This window comes from Monodelphis domestica, chromosome 3 (assembly GCF_027887165.1).
Source record: "Monodelphis domestica isolate mMonDom1 chromosome 3, mMonDom1.pri, whole genome shotgun sequence".
Classification (NCBI taxonomy): Eukaryota; Metazoa; Chordata; class Mammalia; order Didelphimorphia; family Didelphidae; genus Monodelphis; species Monodelphis domestica.
The window spans coordinates 255,828,549-255,850,862 of record NC_077229.1 but is presented as its reverse complement, the minus strand read 5'-3'; the positions used below and the strand labels follow the sequence as shown (position 1 = coordinate 255,850,862).

Sequence of the window (22,314 nt, the reverse complement as noted above, 5' to 3'; positions counted from 1 at the left end):
TATGTCCTAACATCAGTGCCCCTCTTGTTCCCTGGCCACACAGTGCTATGCACTCTGCCATGGATAATGTGGTAACTTTTGGGAAAGGAGCATCTTTTCTTACTATTTTATTTACATTGCTATTTGATTAAAAGCTTTTCTCTTTGAAGTAATATGACTTTTCTGTTGGGCACAAACACATTGGCAACATCATGTGTGCCACAGTCTTGAATGAGCTGACCCACTAAGGGCCTCAGTCCTGGGATAGTTTTCTGGGTACCATGTGTAAGCTCCCCCACCCTTAACACAGTGATTTACCCAAGATCCCACTGAGAGGAAGTGATGCAGTCAAGATTGGAACTTGGGTCTCCCACAAGATGAAAAACATAAAACTTTTTTGAATCTTCATCTCTTAGACTTCAGAAATAAAGAAATGAGTAAATGTCATAACTCAGGGGTTTCTCATATTTGTATCCATCATCCTTTCTCTATCAGAGGGTTTATATTAGCTAATTCCATGCTTGAAAAAAGATAAACCACAGTGAGGACAGTACCAGGAAAATAGGTGAGTCTAAATGAGATTTAAGGGTTTCCCTTATGTGGATGAAGCTTACAAAATTAAACTGTTAGTGCACAGCAATGACTACGAGGAAGGTCAATAAGGCACCTGATGGATCACTTTTATAGGAGGGTTTTTGATGGTGATTTTACCGAAGTGTCCCCTTTCCTTTTACTGGTAGCGCAGTATCACCCTGCAGCTCGGAGCGAGTCCCTGCACCCCGATCCTAAATCCGCCTCCGCCTCATCCTTCGTACAAGCCATAGTTCTCTTTGCATTCCTTAACGGGACACTGCTGCGACATCCCTATTTTTAGCCCTGGTTCTGACACATGCATTAAGGAAAGCATCCCTGGGAAGGCTGGGGAAGGGAGGGCAAATGCGGGGGTTGGGGGGGGGGGTGTCGGCCCGGGTCACGTGAGAGGAAAAAGAGAAGCAGAGAGTGAGATTGGGAGAACGCACACGCCTCTGCCGGGGGGCTGGCAGCTGTGGAATCCAGAGTCCAGAGCCAGAGTAGGATGACTCCTTCGGGCCCTGCAGATACCCAGGGACTCTCAGAACGGGAGCGCATGACGCAGATACCATGATGGCCCCTTGGGCCCCCGGATCCGAGTGAGTGACAAGTGCTCCGGGGCCCAGTGCGGGAGAGAGGCGTGCAGAAGAGCAGAGCAGCCTCACACAGTTCCGAGAGAGCTTCTGGCTGGATTGGTGCTCCTACGGGCTCTGAGACCCAGCACAGAGGCTGGAGGTCCCTGGAGCTGCCCCAGGGGAGAGATGAAGATCTGGAGCTCGGAGCACGTGTTTGGGTAAAGAGGGAGACCTGGCTTGTGGAAGGGAAGTGGGGTGCAGAAAGTGGCCAAGCTGGGGCCCAGGGAAGTTGGATCTCTGGAGATGCAGACGCCTGCCGGTCTTCCCTCTCTGTGTTATCTGCTTGTGAGCTCCGCTGGCGTTTGCCCAGGGCTTTAGTGCTCCCTTCATTATAGGGGAGAAAAAATGTCAGGGAGCTGTCTAATGCCCTTTAAGGACATACATTTCTCCTGTAGTTTACCAGATTAAGAATCTTGCATGTGATGTGCATATCGTCAAGGCAGCTGCTTGGCAATTCATTTTGAACGTTTATCTATTCGAGATGGATGAGGCTTTGGGAAGAGGGGTTAGTGTTATATTAATAAACCAAAAAGCAAATACAAGGAATAAGAGGCCTAGTACCCTCTTTATTTCAACCCCATGACTGCAGCCCATTTGAAAATTATTTTGGGAGGGCTTAATTTAAGTAGGGCAGAAAATCAGATCTGACTTTCCTTAAAAAAGCTTGTCTACCGATACAGATCCAAGGTTAAAGGGTCTGTTAAGTAGAGTGTCTCTTTCTCCCTAGTTCATACTCCTCACACATATACCCATACACCCCCAACTTTGGGGGAAATCAGATGAGCCTCTCTGAGCAAACACAGTAAATAAGTAAGGGAGCTAGTATGCACAATGCTTGATCAATTATTATCTACATATAGTAAATATTACAATTTAATGTTTCGGTGACTTGGAAGGAATAATAATAATCATTAACATTTATATAAAACCTATTATGTGCCAAATGCTTGGTTAAGAGTGTCACAATTATTGTCTCCATTCAGTCCTCACGGAGGGGGTAGGAATGGAGGAACCATGAACTGGTGGGAGAAGGAATGGTGAAGGAAAGAAGATATATTATGATACATGATAATGTGCTTTTGGAAATCAAACCCCACCAGTCATGACACCTGAAGACTGTGTTACAGTATTCCTTTAAAAATAAGAATGATTAAGCTGTTAAAATTAGGAGAGGCAAATCCATTTCTGATAGAAAATGTATGAACTGGACCTCAGCAACAGAATTCTTCTTTAACAACTTTTGTTAAAAAAAAAAAAGAAAATAGATTAAATGATTATATTTAAGTGGTTTGAAAATCTAAGAAGTAATTCTATTTATGAACTATTTTCTAAACTATCACTTCCTACTTTGCTGAGAAAACTTAGTTGATATTCAGTAAGCTCCTTTTCCTCTTTTATCTCAAAATCTCTTCATTCTCCATTCTCTTCCTTTTTTCTTGATCAATGATGAGGTGACTCTTCTTGCCAAAAACCCCCACCACTTAATTTAATTTCCTTCTGTCTTCTCAAGCAGATTTCTCCCTCAACCATTCCCTATCCCTTCATATTCATCTCTTCCTACTTAATGGTTCCCTACAGTCTTCAAACATGACTATGACTATCCCCATCTTTAAAAAGTTTAATAAGATCCTATCACTCACCTAAACTGTCATCCTATATCCTTCCTCTCTTTGTCAGGCAAATGCCTAGAAAGACCTCTGTACCTTTGCTCTCCATCTTGCTGATTTGAACCCTTACTTTTTGACCTCATAACTCACCTAAAACTGAGCCTTCCTAATATTACCATTATTCTCTTCATTATCAAATTTGAAGCTCATTTCTCATTCTGGAATCTTTTCTTATATCATTGCTGCATGAACCTATTGACCACCTTCTAGTTTTTCAAGACATTATTCTCTTCCTGTTCTCCTCCTACCTATCTGTTATCAGTTTCTTTTGCTGGATCAGTATCCATACCATGTCCCTTAACTGTAGGTGTTTCCCAAGTTCTTTGTCTTGGACCTTTTCTGCTTTATATACTCTTGGTGATCTCATCAGTTCCTATGGGTTCAACTATAATTTCTATGTATATGAATCCCAAATCTACATACATATATACTACTCTTTACCTGGACCTTTACCTCCCCCATCACCACTCTCCATTGGACATTCTGAACTGAATGTCCCACAAGACATCTCAAACTCCATGTGACTTAAGCAGAACATGTTATCTCTTCCTCACCCCCAACACAATCCATCTCATTCTTACAGTCGTTCAGATTTACAACCTATGGGTTATCCTGGGCTCTGCCATTTTCCTTCACCTGGCAATTGTTGCCAAATTTTATTTCTATCATCTTATCTTTCTAATATTCTTACACCTACTCCTACATGTCCAAGGACTCTGGTTTCCATACTATTCCTTGAACAAGACAAGACAATCCATCTCCCAAATTTAGGCATTTTCACTGTCTGTTCTTCCCTTCTCACCAAGACTGGAATGCTCTCCCTTATCTCTGCATCCTAGATTTCCTGAGTTCCTTCCATTCCCAACTAAATTCCTACAGTCTATAGGAAGCCTCTCCCAGTCTCCTTAATTCCAGTGCCTTCCTTTTAAATTACTTCCTGTATACATCTTGTTTGAACCTAGTAATAGTATTTTTGGCTCTTCCTTTAAACTGTGAGCTCCTTGAGGGCAGAAAGGCTCCCCCCCCACACTTTTTTAAAATATCCCTAGTGTTTAGCACAGTGCCTTAGTAGATGCTTAAATATTTATTGATTGACAGTTTCAGATTTCTTCTTTATACATATTTTATATGTTTAAAAATATACTCACATATGCCTGCATGTGTCTTCTACCATTTGAATGACAATTTCTCAAAGGCAGTAAATGTTTTATTTTTCCTTTGTATTTCTTATATCATCAACATTCTGAGTGCTTAAGAAATATTTAGTGATTGGTTAATTAATGACTACCAGCTCCCATGTATTTAATATATAGATCTCAATGCAGATTTCTATATTCAGATCTATATATCCAGCTCCAGTCTCTCTCCTGAGTTCCAGTTCTGTATCACCAATAGCAGAGCTAAAACAGTACTGGTATCTTTCCTCCTTAAGTCTACTTGTACAAGTTCCAATGGGCACCACCATTTTTCTAGGCTCTCATGTTAGTAATCTCACTCTTCCTCATTCCACAAACCCAATCATTTCTTAAATCTTGTACATAGCATCTCTCACTTCTAACTCTTCTTTCTATTCACAAAGGTCCATTTTAGCATTGATAGTAAGTATGGTTCCAAGGCAGAAAAGTAGTAAAGACTAGGCAAATACCTTGCCAAGAGTCACCCACCCAGCTGCTACTAATACTATTGCAGTGACATCCCTTTTTCTAGCCTCTTCCCACTATCATCCTTGCTTAGCTGCAAAGTGATTTTCCTTAAGCTAAGATCTGACCATGTTACTACTTGAGACTCAGTAAAAGATAGTGGTTCCCTGTTACCTTTAAGATAAAATAAAAACACCTTTTTGGGGGCCTTTTGAGCCCTTTACAACCTGGTCACAACCTATCTTTCCAGACTTATTATACATTGTTTACTTTCCCAAACTCTGTAGTTCAGCCAAATTGCTTTTCCTTTTATTCCTCTCACATGGAGCTCCAACTCTGTCTCCCTTATCTCACTATCCATTATGTCTTTGCATAGATTTTCCCCTCAAGCCTGGAATGCACATCTTCCTCACCTCCATCTCAGAGAATCCTTCACATCCTTCAAGAGGCAGCTCAAACACCACCTTCAATATTGAGTCTTTCCTGAGCCCTACAACTACCAATGCCCTCCTTCCCTTATACTTAACTACCTTGTATTTTATATCCCTAGTACTGAACACAGTGTCTGCACACAATAGGTGTTTAATACATGCTTATTGACTGATATATTTATTTTGTATTTCTTCAAAGTATATATATATATATATATATGTGCATGTATAATATGTATACCCATATATACATATGTATAACATAAACATATATAAACACTTTTTTAAACCTATAGAATTTAAGCTATTTGAGATTAAGAATTGTTTTAGGGACAGGTAGGTGATGTAGTGGTTAGAGAGCCAAGCCTGGAGTTAAGAGGATCTGGATTCAAAAGTGACCTCATATATTTCCTAGCTGGGTGACTCTTGGCAAGTCACTTAACCCTGTTTGCCTAACTCTTGCCTTTCTGTTTTAGAGTTGTTACTAAGACAGAAGGTAAGTGTTTAAAAAATTGTTTCCTTGTGTGTGTGTGCCTTTCTATCCTTAGTACCTAGCATAGTTCTTGAGTGATTGATTGAGTTTAATTTTAGTTTCGTATAGATTTTACAGTACATTGTGGAAATACATTAAGTGTTTGTCATAGGTATAAGTGATTTGTCAGTTAGAAACGAAGTTGCTATTGATGGCTTTGGAAATTGTTTCAGCTAACTGTCTTGTCTTTGAGTTCTAGCTTTAGAACAAAAGCTAAATGGAATTTGACAGATATGCACTTAGCTGTTGTTTACATCCTGTTCCATAGGTCTAGTTTATGAATGACACGATACTGTCAACATAATTTTCTGCATAACAGTAAAAACTGGAGGTACAACTTTCTGGTTGTGTTTCTGAGACTTACTTTGGTCTAATAGACCTCAGTTTTCTCTCTCTAAGATGATGGATATTTCTTTGTTTTCATTATGTAGATTTTTCTCTTCGTGGTTTTTTTATTATTATTATAAAGACTTTTGATCAGCACAATTTATCCTGAAGGAAAAGAAAAAAATGGGATCTAAATAAGTTAGATATGGTCAAGTGTCCTTTTTAGCATTTATGCGAAAAGCCCATGGAAACTGGAATTCATATCCATGGATAATCTGAAGAATAAGTCTTCATAAAAATCTAGAATTTTTTAGGAACACTAACAAGAGGGGCCATCTAGCCATGTTTTAAGATGGTTAGACCTTTTAAAAATGGACAGGTGATGAAGGCCTAACAGGGTGGTGACTGTGAGTGGAGAGAAAGGGGATACATATACGATATATGTCTCAATAAATGGGTCACTCTGTGTTCTAACTACCTGCCCTACCATATACTAGGTCTAAATTTTTCTGTGACATCCCTCATGCTCCTATCTATTCTGAAGGGCTCTTGAGCACAGTGATATCATTTATACTTGCATTCTAAGGATTAGAGAGATCAAGTCAAGATGGTAGGAACTTACTCCTTAAAGCCTTGTCACTGCTGTGGGACTGAGTGGGAGATACCCATACCCAAATCTGGGGCAGCAGCACAGGTGAGGGGGTGAGGACACATTGAGAACTGACTTGACATTTCCATTTTCTGGGACTCTTAAAATTTAAAGACCTAAAAATTAAAACTTAAATGGAAAAGAAGGCTCTATAAGGAGAGGATGTAGTGAAACAGGTCAAAGGGTAGCTATACTTGGTCATGGGTTACTCCATGTGCCCTAATTAGATAGCAAGAAGAAATCAATTATACTAGGACACCTGGTCCTTTTGCCTTAGGGAAAAGGCCTCTGGCATCTTATGTTTCCCTTTGAGAAGCAGAGAAGTTTCTCTTGGGGTAGAGACTGCAGACTATTAAACCCACTCCATAGCCAACCCATAGCAAGTTTTCCTTTAAGCATCCTGTGATTCCTGGGACAATGAGAATAGCTGCCTTGCTCTGCTCTGCTCCCAGATCTCTCAATTTTCCTTTTCTCCAAATGTCTAAAAATTCTCCATCAAGAAACAGAGATTTTTATACAACATTTGATGAAGTTGGATTAAAAATCTTGAATCGTGTAATTATTTTTTGTTTGTATTTGTGTCCTAGGACTAGCATAGTGCTTTCAATGTGTAATTAAATGCTTAGCATCAAGGAATTCTTTTGAGCAAGGAATGGGAATATTTGGGAGAAGTGTGCCTATCAGTGGGATTCTGATGATACTATGTCAAAGAGAAAAGGTCAAACTGAAAGCAGAGATTTATTAGCACGCTAAAGAAGGTTGCTCTTACACAATAGCAACTTTTAACTTCCTAGAATACTGGTTGAGCTTTATAATTTTTCATGTCCACTTTGAGTACACAGCTAATCAGCAGTATCCTGAGTCAATTTAGATTAAATAAGTAAAGTATTTTAGAGGAAAGGGGGAGGTAGTGAAAGAAGGAGATCACCTAAGGGAGAAAAGAAGATTATTTTAAATTCAACTGGCAGGATTTATTGTAAGAAAACATTTCCTGTTCAAAGGGAAAATGATCAAATACTTTTACACTTGTAAAAGAAGTCCTTGTAGACAAAACTTATCCAAGGACTACAAATAGTTGTTACGAAAGTTGATGAAGCCATCCATTTGACTGTATCTTTGCATTTTATTTATCCTTCCAATAGGGATTGGGGTCTTTCAACTCTTAGGACAGTAGATGGGTGAGAGATTAGTCCATCAAAATGTTGCAAAATAATTGTGCTTCCAATTTTCTCCAACATTAATTAATATTCCTTGAATTAGAGAGATAAATTGAAGAAAATTAATTCCATAGTACAATATTTCATAGTATCACTGATAAATATCAGATCCTTTCCTATTTTGATTGGGCTCAAGGGTTGCTGGAAAAGGGAAACCGGATAAGGACCAAAAAAGGGGATGTTAGGGTGGTAGGTGGTACCCATTAAACACTTTCCCCTTGCTTTACAATTTGCTTATGCTTGATTCTGAATATTTTTAGATAAATAAAAACTAGTCCAACCATGCTGAAAACTTGAGTGATCATGAGATTGTGGGATCTTAGATTTTAACCTAAAAGGGATGTTAGAGTGCTCTTCGAATAGCCCCTTCGATTTGCAGAGGATGAAATCAAGGTCTGAGAGATCATGAGAATTGCTCATGGTAGCAAGAGACAGAGGCAGTATTTGACTCCAGGTCTTCTGGTTTCAAATCTAGAACTTTTTCAAATCTAGAACTCTCCCACAGTCCATGCTGCTTCCTAATGGAACATTTAGTTGCACAGAAATCTCATTCCTCTGCTTCCTCATCAACTTTTTTCCTTTCAAAATTATTTTCTTTAATAAATACAAGTAACTGTGGTCTGTTAAATTTTAAACTTTTGGCATTTCATATTCCTGTTATATCAAGTGCAGAGGTACATCATGCCTCACTTCCTCTGTATTCCATTATACCATAATTATTCATTTGCTTAATTTTTCTCTCCCCTGGATCCTGCATGCTGTATTTTAATAAATCCAACATTCAGTTTTTATTAAGTTCCTGTGATCTGCTTTGGGAATTCAAATACACTGAATAAAACAATCTCTACTTGCAGGGAGTTTAAGGACTCTTATGCCGATTACTTTAGTTCATTCCAATGAATGAAATGCTTTGTTAAGAAGGGAAACTAGACCCTGACCAGATGATTTCCCCTTCCTCCCATATGTAATCATAGATGGCTAATGTGTCTATATGCTGATGATCCTTTTGCTGAATGTGAACACACCTTTTTCTGAATGACTCAGGAGGGGCTAGCTAGGAGAAGCCAAGAAGCTAAAAAAAGTGGTCATGTCTCTGGAGGGGACATTTAAAAGATAGCTATGCTTATCCACCTAGTAGGTCAAGTTGGTCTAGTTTGGTGAGCAGTTTTGTGGAGTGTTGTGTCTCCACCAGAGTGCCTTGGGAGTAGGGATTGGGTTATTTGGAGGTTTTTTTGCAGTAGAATTACTCTTCGACAAAGACACTGCTTCCAGCAGGGGACAGACACAGACAGACACACACGGTTATTGGAGCAGATTCAAGGTTAGTGATTCATGTTAGTAAAAAAGAGAGCTAACCATGGATTCAAGGGAAAATTATGCCTAGTAGAAAGGAGCTGCCCCTTGGAGGGGGCAGACCTTGAGAGCTTCACTGAGCAACCTAACCAGCAGAGACGCTATGCTTTGAGATGCCAGCGTCAGGCTGTTAGATATGACATTCCTCTATGACACCTATGTCCCATTGTTGGGGTGTTGAGGGATAGGGTTTTTTTTTTAATTTCACACATTGTATAAATTCAAAACTAGGAAAGCAATGAACATAATTGTATTAAAAACAAAAATATCCAAATTATATGATTATATCAATAGATTCAGTAAAAAACTTTAACAAAATACATTAATATTTTTTTTAAAAACTACAAATAAAAACCTTAGAAAGGCCATTTTAAGATGATAGTATTGGCATGACAAATATTTGAAAAATTAAATGATAGGATAAATGACAAATACAATAAATAATAATATGACTTAAAAGTCTATATCTAAAACCAAAAACTAGCATTATTTACAATGGGATCATAGAATCACACACAGGAACATGGATTTAGACTCAGAAGAGACTTTAGAGATTTTTTTATCTAACTGCCTATTTTATAACTGAGGGATTTGAGGCCTATGAAAGTTATGATGCTTCCTCAAGGTTATTTATGTAGTAAGTGACAGAGATGGAATTTGAACTCAGACCCTCTGCTACCAAATTCAGCACTCTTTCCATTGTACTGGGCTCAGATAATTCTAGAAGACTTCCAAATAAATGCACAGGTAAAATAAAGAGGCCTCTTTTCCTGGTTCTTGATTGTGCTAGAAATGCCAGCAATAACAATAAGAAAAGAGAAGAAAAACAATCAAAAAAAGTAAACATAAAAATAGGCAAAGCCTGTTGCTGATGTAATGAATTACTTTAAAAAAACATATATAACCAGCAAAGAAACTGATTGAAATAAATAATGGCTTTAGTAGGATATCAAATGAATCTGTATAATTAATAGTCCTTTTGCTAATGACTATATTGAAAACAGGAGGAATTGTGCAAAACGAGGAGGTGATTATAATGTTCATATTGCTTTGACCCAGAAATCACACTGTTAATCATATACTCCAAGACAAAATATACATTTTAGCCTTTTTTTTGGATGCAAAGGAGCAGAAAGAGTAGATGCCTATTAACTAGGGGGACAACTAAATAAATTTTGTTTCATAAATGTAAGAGACTATTACTATGCTTAAAAATTCTGAATATAAAGAAATTGGAGAAGTATGAAAAAATATAAAGTAGTACAGAGTAAAATAAGGAGACCCAGGGAAGGCGTGATTAAATACAGTATATGGAAAGAACAACAAAACAAAAATTCCTGAAATGGTACACAGTCATTATGATGGCACCACTTGGTCCCAGAGAAGAGTAGAGAAAATGTATTTCTCTCTTCACTGTACAGGTGGGGACTCTGGGTGTGGAACATGCATATAAAGTCAGACTTGGTTCATATACTGGCTGATTTTGTTGAATTGCCTTTTAAAATTTTTGTTTTCTATTCTTTTTATAAGAATAGCCTAAATTGTATGAATAAAAGGAATACTATATTTGGAAATGTCAAAAACAAAAGATGTTGATAAAGGAGGTAATGAGATGGTTGAGTGAATTGAGAGCCAGGCCTAGAGATAGGAAGTCCTGGGTTCAAACTGTCTAAAGACACTTCCTGGCTGTGTGACCCTGGGAAAAAAATTGATTCTAAGCCAAAAAGTAAGGATTGAAAAAAAATTATATATATGAATATGTATCAGTAAAAAATAAAAAGTAAATAAAGCAAGGATGATTCCCAAAATTTGTTGAAGACATGTCAGGCAGAGAGAACATCTTACTATTTATGGAATTTGCCAACTAGATGACCCAGGGCAGAGAATGCTGGACCCAGAGTCAGGGAGACCTTAGTTCAAATCCAGCCTCAGACACTTACTGGCTATATGTATTTGGGCAACTCATTTAACCTATATGCTTTAGTTTCTTCTTCTGTAAAATAGAGACAATAACAACGCCCATCTTCCAATGTTGTTATGAGGATCAAATGAAGTAATATATGTAAATCACTTTGCAAAACTTAAAGCACTACCCAAATTCTAGCTATTATGATGTAGGTTTGATTTGGGAATTGGGCATATTAATAGTCCAAACATGCTCACCTGTAAGCATATTTTGAAAAATTCTGGTATGCCTCTTTGTATAGGTCAATTGCATTTTTTCCCCCATAGCCACCCATGGGACACTGTCATCAAAGCTGCTATGAGAAAATATCCAAATCCAATGAATCCTTGTGTGGTAGGAGTGGATGTATTGGATAGGAGCCTTGATAACCGAGGCAGGTTACATAGCCATCGTCTTCTCAGCACTGAGTGGGGACTCCCAGCTCTGGTGAAAGCGGTAAGTTCTCATATGAAAATATTCTCTTTTAATCTCTCTCTCTCACTGTTTCTGTTGCTCTACAGGTGATAGTCAAGTCATCTGGTAAACAGTTAAGGATGTGATTATCTTGACATAAATCCTGGTTTCTCAAGTATTTTCTGTTCTTTATGACACATTGACCTTCTTTCCAAGTTTCTTTCATGCATTTCCCCAACACTCCAGTGCTTTTGTTTTTCAGGTCTTGGGAACCAATAGAACTTTGACATACATTCAAGAGCATTCTGTTGTAGATCCAGTTGGAAAAAAGATGGAGTTATGTTCTACCAATGTAAGTTAATAAACTGCATTTGGAAAGGATCCTAATATTTTTGTAGAATAAATTTGCTATTTTATTCCCAAATACTCTCAGACTTTGATCTTAGATGATTTTCCTTCTTAGTTGAGACAAGATATGCATAAGTATTTTAGGGCTATTTTTTGTTGTTTCATTTTGAAAAACAATAGTGACCTTATATTCCTTCTGGCAGAAAACATGAGAAAAGTACATGAGCTGGGGTACAGTTTGTTTTTTTCTGAAAAAGCAGAGAGGAAGTAACTGTGTCCTTGCTTTTGGGCAAGCAATGAAAAGTACACATCTTTACAGGAGTCTTGAATTTAAGAATGCTATAGATAAAATAAAAAAATTATAGAAGCTCTTATTACTCTTAATAGTCTGATAGTTCCAAGTATAGTAACTATAAATTATGAAATCTCCGAATCTCAGAATTGGACAGGACATTTTGTTCCTTCTTGTCCAACTTGTCCAACTCATGCATGAACAAGAATCTCCTTCATGTGCCTGACAAGCCTTTTGCTTGAAAATTTCTTGTCAGAGAGAACCCACTAATTCTCAAGAAGTCAATTCCACTTCAGAAGAACATTAATTGTTAGGAGGTTTCTCCATCCAACCAGACTAAATTTACTTCTCAGTCACTTCCAGTCTTTGCTCCTCATTCTTCCCTCTGGGGTCAGACAAAGCAAGTCTAATCTCTTATTCAGAAAACAGCCCTGTAAATACTTGAAGATATAGCCCTCATGTCCTCCATCTAACTTTTTTTCCTGGTTAAATATTACCAGTTCCTTTATCATCTCCTTATGTGACTTAGTCTCAAGGCCTTTGACCATCATGGTCACTCTCTTCCAGATCTTTAGTTGATCAAGTGCTGGACTTAGAAAACATTTGATTGAAATCTTGCCTCTGAACTTAACTAGCTGTGTGACCATGGGCAAGTTTGCATGTTATTTTCCACATCTATAAAACTGGGATGATAATACTCATCAGATGAGAGGCAATGTGGTATGGCAAATAAAGAACCAGTCTCAAAGCTGAGGGGTCTTGGGTTCAAGTTCCCTCTGTGACATTTACTGGCTGTGTGATACCAGGCAAATCACTTAACTTCTTAATGTTCCCAAGCAATGATCTAAGTTGATAAAAAAAAATGCTAACTTCATTGGCAGAGGGAGTTTCCTCATTTGGGAAGTCCTTATGTCAATGATGGCGCACCTATCCCTATCCCTAATACACATAGTTCTTAACTCTTGGGGTTTGTTGTGTGGCTCATAAGAGCTAATATATATATAAAGCACTTTTAAACTTAAATTCCTGTATAAATATTACTGTCATCATCAGTTATCACCTTCAACTTCATCAATATCTTTCCTAAAATGTGGAAACAAGAATTGAATATATTCTTCCATATGAAATGTGACAAATGTGACAGAGAATAGTAGAACTTTTAGCTCCTTAGCCCTAGGGACTATATCTTTTCTTTACCTATCCTAAGGTCAAATTTGTTTTTTTGCCTATATTGATGCCATTAACTCTTTAAATTTTATTTTTATTGTCATGCAAAACCCACTTCTGTATTGGTCATTGTTGTAAGAGCAAAGTCATATAGAACCAAAACTCCAAAATAAAACCAAAAATACACTGATGTGAAAAACTATCTGGAGGCGGATAGCATTCCCTGTCATAAATCTTTCAGGATTGTCTCAGATCATTGTGTTGCTGAGAGTAGCCACGTCTTCAAAGATAATCATTGTACAACATTGCTGTTACTGTACACAATGTTCTCTCAGTTCTGCTTATTTCACTCTGCATTAGTTTCTGCAGATCTTTCCAGCTTTTTCTGAAATCATCTTGCTTATTCTTACAGCACAATAGTGTTCCATTACCAATATGTACCAATATTTCTTTAGCCATTCCCCAATTGATGAATATCTCCTCAATTTCCAATTCTTTGCCACTACTTAAAGGGCTGTTATAAATATTTTTGTAGTTATGTCCTTTCCCCTTTTTTATTATCTCTTTGGGATACAGATCCAGTAATGATAGTATTGGATCAAAGGGTATGCACAGTTTTATAGCCCTTTGGTTATAATTCCAAATTGCCCTCCAGGATGGTTGGTGTTCACAGCTCCACTGGTAGGTAATGCATTAGTGTCTCAATTTCACTACATCCCCTCCAACATTTACCACTTTCCTTTACTGCCATATTCACCAATCTGATAGGACACTGTTAACTCTTCTTAATCTTGCACTATATTAAATCTCAAATCTTTTTCAGCTAAACTGCTATCTAGCTCTATTGCTTCCATCTTGTTCTTTTGAAATTTGATTTTCTTCTCAGTGGCTACATAAAACTTTATTAATATTGAGTCCTTTTAATTTTTTCTTATGATATTTGGTGCAGTGTTCTAGTCTATCTGAATCTTTTTAGCTCCTGACTATTATCTAACAAGTTAGTGTTGCCTCCTAGCTTTGTTTCATGTGGTAGTTTGATAATTGTGCCATCTAGGCCTTCATTTAAGTCTCTGCTAAAAATGTTTTTATAAGATAATTTTTATTTTATATTATTCTGAACTTGGACAAACATGAACATTTCCATATACAAAGAAGAACAGAAAGGATTATATACAAAATTGTGAATTTTTTTAATGAACAGTTTGCTTTTTTTAAAGCATATAATAAATTCAACATCATGATTTCAAATATTCTGCTTGTCATTGGCTCCCTCTGAACTTCTTTCTATTCTCTTTTGTCTATTAAGAAATGCTTCACTTACTTTTTTCCTTTCATTTCTCTCTTTTTTGGTTATTAATACTGATAGTTCCCTTCTTCAATTCTACACACACACACAAAGGTAAGCAGAACAAATCCAAGGACAAATTCTACTTTACATCTTCTAAGTTTATATCCAACCATTATTGATGGCTTATTATATCTGGTCATCTAATGAATCATGTCAGTCTTCTATTATGTAGTGCACTACTCCATCTTGTCCACAAGAATAATAACATGAGTGACTGTCAACAATTTGCTAAAATTATAGGTAAATTTTACCTATAGCATTCTCTTTATCTCTGAGTCTAGTAACCCTATTAAAAAAAAAGGAAATGAAATTAGTCTGGCATGACCTATTTGTAATAAATCCATGCTGGCTCCATGTAACCATCTCTCATTCTTCTCAAAATTTTAGTAATTCCCCCTTTAGAATATATTGTAGAGTGGCATCAGGAATCAAAGGCAGGGAATTATACTTTATAGATACCACTCTTATCCATTCTTTGAAAACCAGGACTTTTACTCTTTTAGCCTGTTGTAACTCTGGTTTTCTCTGAACTCTCAGATCTCACAGAAAGTAGCTGGACAGTCATGGCTCAGTTAGACCCAATGATCTGAGCTCCTCAAGGGCAGCTCAGTGTTCTTTCACTGTCTTCTCAGTTATTATGGTTTCAGGTTCCTAGTAATCATTTTTTATTCTGCCCTTTCCAGTCCAAGAGTTGTTCTTGGCAGAGAAAACAATAACAAAAGAATTTTGTAATTCTGCCTTCTCTCTGTTGTTAGCATTCCATCAACAGTGAGCAGCACCATTGCTCTCCTTTCCTTGATTTTCCTTCCCTCCCTCATCAGAATAGAAAATAAAAATCCAGTTTTGTGGTTCTTAGATTTCCTCCCTCTCTGCTCCCGAGTTTCTCTCTTTTCACACAGTCAGTCCTTTGTCTGAATCCTCCATTTCATTCCCTGGCTTATGTCTTTTCAAAATTCCAGTTGGCCAGTGAGTTCCCTGGATATATAGTTAGTCTCTTTAGTCAATTGTGCCTTTTCCTCTTCATCAGAATTTCCTTTTTGCATCTTCAGAAGTTCATTTTTGAGGACTTAATTTCCATGGGGCAATTCTAAGCTCACTAGAGATTTCAGACCTGATTCCTTTCCTCGAGAGGGTGGTTTTGATCTTATTAGGGCTGTGAAAGTTCCATAATTGCAGGTTATATGCGACCTCAGTAGCTTGTTTTGCTTTTGCAAATCACTCAACCCCAATTTCTTAGCCTTTACTATTCTTCTGCCTTGGGACTGACCCATACTGAGTATCAATTCCAAGGGAGGAGGTAAGGGTTTAAAAACCTTTTGAAAATGAGCTCTGGAGTTGGCATTAAGGGAGTTGAAAAGCTCATAAAACTATCAGTTCCAAAACTCTAGTTTTTCAGACTCTCACTAATGGAAAGTTTTGCATAGGTAGTTGATAAATCTTGACGTAACTGATACAAAGCATGTTACTTTTTTAATAGCCCTTGCCTTCTGTCTCAGAATTGATATCGAGTATTGATGAGGTCTAAGCAATTGGAGTTGTGACTTGCCCAGGGTCTCACAGCTAGCAAGTGGCCAAGGCCACATTTGAACCCAGAACCTCCTATCTCTAGGCCTGACTCTTTATCCACTGAACCACTTAACTGCTTTTCAAATGTAGATATTATCCCAGACGTCACGAGCTTTATTTATAGGTCTAAAATACCTTCTTGAGTTCCTGGGGAGCACTTGTGTTACAGAATGGATGTTTTGGATACATGTGGTGAAAAATATCTAATTCATTCCCTGGAGAATTAACTGAAGAATATTCTTTCCTCTTCCACAAGTGGTTGGAACCTCTTGGGTATAGTCTGGAAACCTTTCTCAAAGTGGAAGTCAGCAGCGAGGAACACATAGGAAATAGCTTCCCTGGGGCTTCAGGAACCAATGACCAGATGCTGCCTTTGCTCTGGCGTCAATAAATGCTGTTATGTAAAGTTACAGAGCCTAGGCAGCGAATGGACTAGGACTTGGGGAGAACTGAAAAGAGGAATGAAAAATGGAAGTCACTGTTTGTTTCTTAAAGATCACACTCACAAATTTGGTGTTGGTGAAGGAGAGGTTGGTGTACACACCTCATCCCGACAACCCTGAACTGTAAGTAGTCACCACTTCACTTTTGCCAGTCAAATGCCAAGGGTGAGGGCAGCGGGGGAGGGACATGTTGCTTTGAATGCCTGTGAAGTCTTCTTGGCTTGCTTCTCCACAGGACGGTGCTGACACACGAAGCAGTCATCACTGTGAAGGGATTTAGTTTAGGCAGCTACTTGGAAAGTCTTATGGCAAACACCATCTCATCCAATGCACGGAAGGTAGGTACTGCAAACCCTAGGGCCATGGGCGCGTGTGCTGGGCGGCTGAAATGAAACGTGTGAAATACCCGAATCATTGTTCTCCTCTTGCACTGAGTTCCGATCAATGCCTTAGTTACCTTAAAAGTCGGTCCGGTGGGGACAGCTGGGTGGCTCAGTGGAGTGAGAGCCAGGCCTAGAGATGGGAGGTCCTGGGTTCAAATCTGACCTCAGACACTTCCTACCTATTTGACCCTGGGCAAGTCACTTGACTCCAATTGCCTGGACCTTACTGTTATTCTGCCTTGGAATTGATCCATACTTAGTATCAATTCTAAGACAGAAGGTAAAGATAAAAAAAAAACAACTGGAAGGATATCTATAGATTCAGGCTTAGGTGAGAGTATTTCAGTCAATATGGAGACTCAGTGGGCTTAGTGCCCCTCAGCTCAAGTATCAGGTAAAGTTAGCAAATAAATCATACCAAATCAGCTTCTACTGAAATGTTACAGACTGAATTAATATTTCATTAACCAAGCCAAAAAGGAGAATATAGATTTCCAATAGGTTCATATTTAATGCCATCAAGTCTGTTCTGCTACATTTTAGGCTATCGTGGTATAATTTTCCTAAGGATTGCTTGCCCCATTGCATCTTTTTTTTTTAAACCATTACCTTCCATCTTGGAGTCAATACTGTGTATTGGCTCCAAGGCAGAAGAGTGGTAAGGGCTAGGCAATGGGGGTCAAGTGACTTGCCCAGGGTCACAGAGCTGGGAAGCGTCTGAGGTCAGATTTGAACCCAGGACCTCCCATCTCTAGGCCTGGCTCTCAACCACTGACCTACCCAGCTGCCCCTGTCCCATTGAATCTTTTTTTAAATGTTTTATTTCTTTTTACAATTACATGTAGAATTTTTAAACTTTTTTTTTACTTTTGAATTCCAGATTTTCTCCCATCTTCACCTTTCTTTTTTTTTGAGAAGGCAAGCAATTTGATAAAGGTCATGCAAAATGTATTTCCACATTAGCCATGTTGTGAAAGAAAACACAGACAAAAAAAGGGGAAAAAGAAAGAAATAAAAAGAAGTATGCTTTGGTCTGCATTCAGACCCCATCAGTTCTTTCTCTAGAGATGGAGAGTATTTTTCATCATGAGTCTTTGGGAGTTGTCTTAGATCATTGTATTGCTGAGAATAGCTAAGTCATTCACAATTGTTTTTCCTTACAATATTGTTGTTACTGTGTACAATGTTCTGGTTTTACTCACTTCACTTTGCATCAGTTCATGCAAGTCTTTCCAGGTTTTTCTGAAAGCATTTTGCTTATCGATTCTTGTAGCACAATATTTTGATGAAAAAAATTTCATCATAGTATCATTAGAGAATAGTATTCTCTGTTTGCCTCAGTTTCTTCATCTATGAAATGAACTGGAGAAGGAAATAGCAAGCCACACCAGTATCTTTGCTAAGGAAATCCCAGATAGGGTTATGAGAGTCAGGTATGACTGAACAGCATGCCATCCTATACCACAACTTGTTCATCCCCATAAATTCCAATTCTTTGCTACCACAAAAAGAGCTGCTATAAATACATTTGCACAGATAGGGTCTTATACATAAAAAAAAAAATCTCTTTGAGAGACTGACCTAGTAGTGCTATTAATGGTCAAAGGGAATGCACAGTTTTGGACGTAGTTCTAAATTGCTCTCCAGAATGGTTAGATCAGTTCACAACTGCACCAACAGTGCATTAGTGTCCTAATTTTTCCCACATCCCCTCCAACTTCCCATTTTCCATTTTTGTCATAGTCAATCTGTAGGCGTGAGGTGGTCCTCAGAGTTGTTTTAATTTACATTTCTCTAATAATAGTAACTTAGAATTTTTTTTTCCAGAAGACTATAGATAGCTTTGATTTTTTTTTAATCTGAAAACTACCTGTTAATATCCTTTGAGACCTCATTGCATCTCAATTCTCATGGAATGAGAGTAACAACAGACAGGAATGAAGGTGAGAATGAAACTGTTAAGGCAGAAGATACACTTTGTAGCACCAGGACTGAAAGGATGGTGGAGTGGAAATCCTAGTATGCCATTCATGGTTCCCTCTCTTTCTCCCGCTTAAAAGCAAATATTTCTAGGACAACAACTGGAAAAATAGCTAGGAATGGCTATGAGGGTTGATAGCAATAATCTTCTATCACATATAAAGTGCCTTGAGCTCATTGGAAGAGAGGAACTTTAGAAACCTGAGGTAATCTTAGTAGCTCAGGTTCCATGCTTTCAGTCCTGTCTCCTGGTTACTTTCTTAGGCTTATTTGATTCTTGCCATATAAAAATCATAATGTTCTTCTTTCAAAGGTCAGTGGAATGCCAATCACATTTTGTGTTCACCAACCCCCAAGTCACAAGCTAGTTGAAGACAATAGCTTGCATTAATATTAGGATCATAGCACATAGTCTTGGAGATGGAGACAAACTTAGAGGGCATCTAGCCCTACCCTTTTATTTTACAGATTGGGCTCAGAGATACTAGATGATTTATCTAGGCAGTAAATAGAGAAAGCTAGGCTTTGAATTCAGGTCTCCTTACTCTAAATGCAAGGTTCTTTCCGCCTTACCACACTGACCAACTAATCTCTCTGAAAATAGAGTTTACTCTATTTTCAGAGAGATTAGAATTTGAGAAATTCAGGCAATAGTCAGGTGAGCTTTGTCCAGAGAGACTTTGGGAAATTACAATCAAAGAATTGGATTAAACATTGTCCTATGAATGCTTGGAAATACTTCAGAAAACTGAAGGATGTCAAATTGTTTCTAATTCCATCCATTTTGTTTTAGGGGTTGCTGGACTGAAGCCTTGGTACAGAAAACATTTCTTTCATTTGGCAATTAAACTCAATGGCTGAAGTGTTTTTCTTTTTTTAGTGATTTTATGTAATAATAATAATAATAAATAGTAATAATGACCTTATTTGCTTTAAGGTAGGGCAGTGAGAGGTTCTTACTCGGGGATTGATAAACTTATTTTTTAAAAAGTTTTTGAGGGGGCAGCTGGGTAGCTCAGTGGATTGAGAACCAGGCCTAGAGACCGGAGGTCCTAGGTTCAAATTTGACCTCAGCCACTTCCTAGCTGTGTGACCCTGGGCAAGTCACTTGACCCTCATTGCCTAGCCCTTACCACACTTCTGCCTTGGAGCCAATACACAGTATTGACTCCAAGATGGAAGGTAAGGGTTTAAAAAAAAGTTTTTGATAATTATATTTTAATACAGTTGCTTTTCTTTGTAATACTGTGTATTTTACTTTACATATTTAAAAATCTTCTGAAAAGGGTTCCATAGGCCTCATATACTGCCAAATGGGTCTTAACACAGAAAAAAATTGTTAGTATGTAATAAGGTAGAAAACTTGTGTTTTGACTTTTAGTGGAACCTAATCAGGGTCATGGAGAGGGGTGGGAATTTGCTTTGGGGGTAGAAAGCCTCCTTCAGATCTCTGCCCCTCCCACCCATCCCTTCCTTCCTAGGTATCCTGGGTCCCATTGTCTTAACTTCTATAAAAGCTGTGGGAACATTGTTCCCAGATCAGAGTTTTTCCAATGAAAGCTATGCCAATGATTTCACTTAACTGGCTGTGCATGTCATAAGTGAGGAAGCTCCTTTATCTTCCTCAGTTTTTTCAAGGAAATGAATAAAAATTCAGGTTGATAATTAAGACCCCTGGTATAAGAGATCTTGAATCAACAGATGGTCTGTTCACCGAGGGAAGAATTTGCAAGTACTGAATGAACAGCATCTTATTTCTGAACTTGAGAATCTATGGATGTTAAAAACTTGCTGGGGAAAAGTAAAGCTTTTACTGTTCATTTAACTGTGAGAGGCATTTTTTTTTTCATTCTAAGAATTTTTTTTTTGCAGGTCTTTTTAGAGGTCTAGAGTGATAGATGAAGAGAATCTCACTCCATTTTGTAAATCTTTTCTGTGTTGCTCCAGGGGTGGGCTGCTATTGAGTGGATAATTCAAAATTCAGAAAATACTGTAAGCTAACTGCATCCACACCTACCATTTGGGATAAGTAGTGGCAACTACAGCATTCATTAGCCCTGGTATTACATCTTACCATTTTATTGAATGTCTGCATGGTATGTTTTGGGGGAGAGAAGGGGTAGAAGGGAGGAGTTTAAAAATTCCTTTGCATGAATTGTGTAACACCATTCTTTTGGCACCCTTACGCATATTCTAAGATGGGGGTTAGAAGTCTGAGGTTTCAGGTAGTCATTGTACCTGGGCAGTTCCACTCACTAGAATAGGGACCTTGTTGAGATGGGGTCAACTGTTTCTTAGATCTCTTCAAATCCTGTTATAGCCCTGTGTTGGTAAACCTATGACACATATGCCAGAGGGGGCTGTTCCCTTCCCCCTCTCCACTACACCTGAGGACATCTTTTCATATTACCCACCCCTCTGCCCAGCAGCCCAATGGGAGCACTTCTTCCCTCCCCTGTTTGGGGTAAGGGGGCAGTTCACATGCAACATGAGGGTGCAGTTTGGGCACTTGGTCTCTAAAAGTTTGCCATCACTGCTGTAGCCTATTGGGAATCTGATTTGAACCAACCTGGATCAAAGCAAGTACCTTAGAGAAGCATGCTGCCACTTTTATAATCTCAAAAGCTGAAAAAGTAATCTGGTTCTTAAATGTTGAGGTTGGTTCCTGAATTGAGAGTAAATTTGTCAAGCAATGCTAAAAAAGAACATGCAGGTTTATACTCAGCATTTTCTACTTAAAAGCAACATGGTTCAATGGGAAGAAGGGATCAGGAGAGATCAGAGTTTGAATCCAGCATTCCTGCCTCTGTGATCATAAGCAGGTCATTTAACATGTCTGAGCCTCTGTTTTCTCAATTATCACATGAGAATAATAACACCACAGAGTTGTTGGAAGGATCCAGTGCTTATTAGCACAGAGCCCAACACATAGTAGGCACTTAATAAGTGTTTATTCATTGATCGACAACAGTGAAATAATTTTGGGAAAGCATTTGCAAAAATTAAAATGTTATACAAATGTGAGGTATTATTTCATGACAAGATTTTATTTCTAGATGAAAACCATATTAGATCATTTTTTGCAGCTTCTAAAAGGCAATTCATTCTCTGAAAATCAACTTTGATTCTTACTTTCAATAATTATTCTTTTTAAAATTTACATAATATTAACTATAGGCAGAGTTATAAACTGTTGAGGGGAAATCTTCCATTTTAGTTGAAGTGTAAATGTTTATATACCTTAGCTTTAGCTCAGTAGAATAATATTTCAACATTGAAGAACCTGGCTGGTCTCTTAACATGAATTTCTGTTGCCAAGGCTTCCATTGCTTTAGTTCTGTGATTCCCATCAAATTTCTTTTTAATAACCAATAGTCATTTATAATTTTCCTGATTTTCACATTTCTTAGTCAAATTTGGTGCCAACT

General features: G+C 38.0%; 1 protein-coding gene across 2 annotated transcripts in view; it reads left to right on the top strand.

Annotated features, from left to right (window-relative positions):
* The first annotated feature begins 941 nt into the window (after nt 1–941).
* The window catches only part of PRELID3A (PRELI domain containing 3A), a 39,093-nt gene continuing 17,720 nt past the window's right edge, over nt 942–22,314 (top strand). The window contains exons 1-6 of one of the 2 annotated variants that reach the window (XM_001365367.3): nt 969–1,342; nt 11,233–11,401; nt 11,622–11,711; nt 16,576–16,646; nt 16,759–16,861; nt 20,834–20,946. In XM_001365367.3, coding sequence (XP_001365404.1) covers nt 1,311–1,342; nt 11,233–11,401; nt 11,622–11,711; nt 16,576–16,646; nt 16,759–16,861; nt 20,834–20,887 — 519 coding nt within the window. In that variant the 5' untranslated portion in view covers nt 969–1,310 and the 3' untranslated portion in view covers nt 20,888–20,946. Of the gene's footprint in view, nt 1,343–11,232; nt 11,402–11,621; nt 11,712–16,575; nt 16,647–16,758; nt 16,862–20,833; nt 20,947–22,314 lie in introns of both variants that reach the window. The other variant, XM_007487735.2, reaches the window with a different exon arrangement.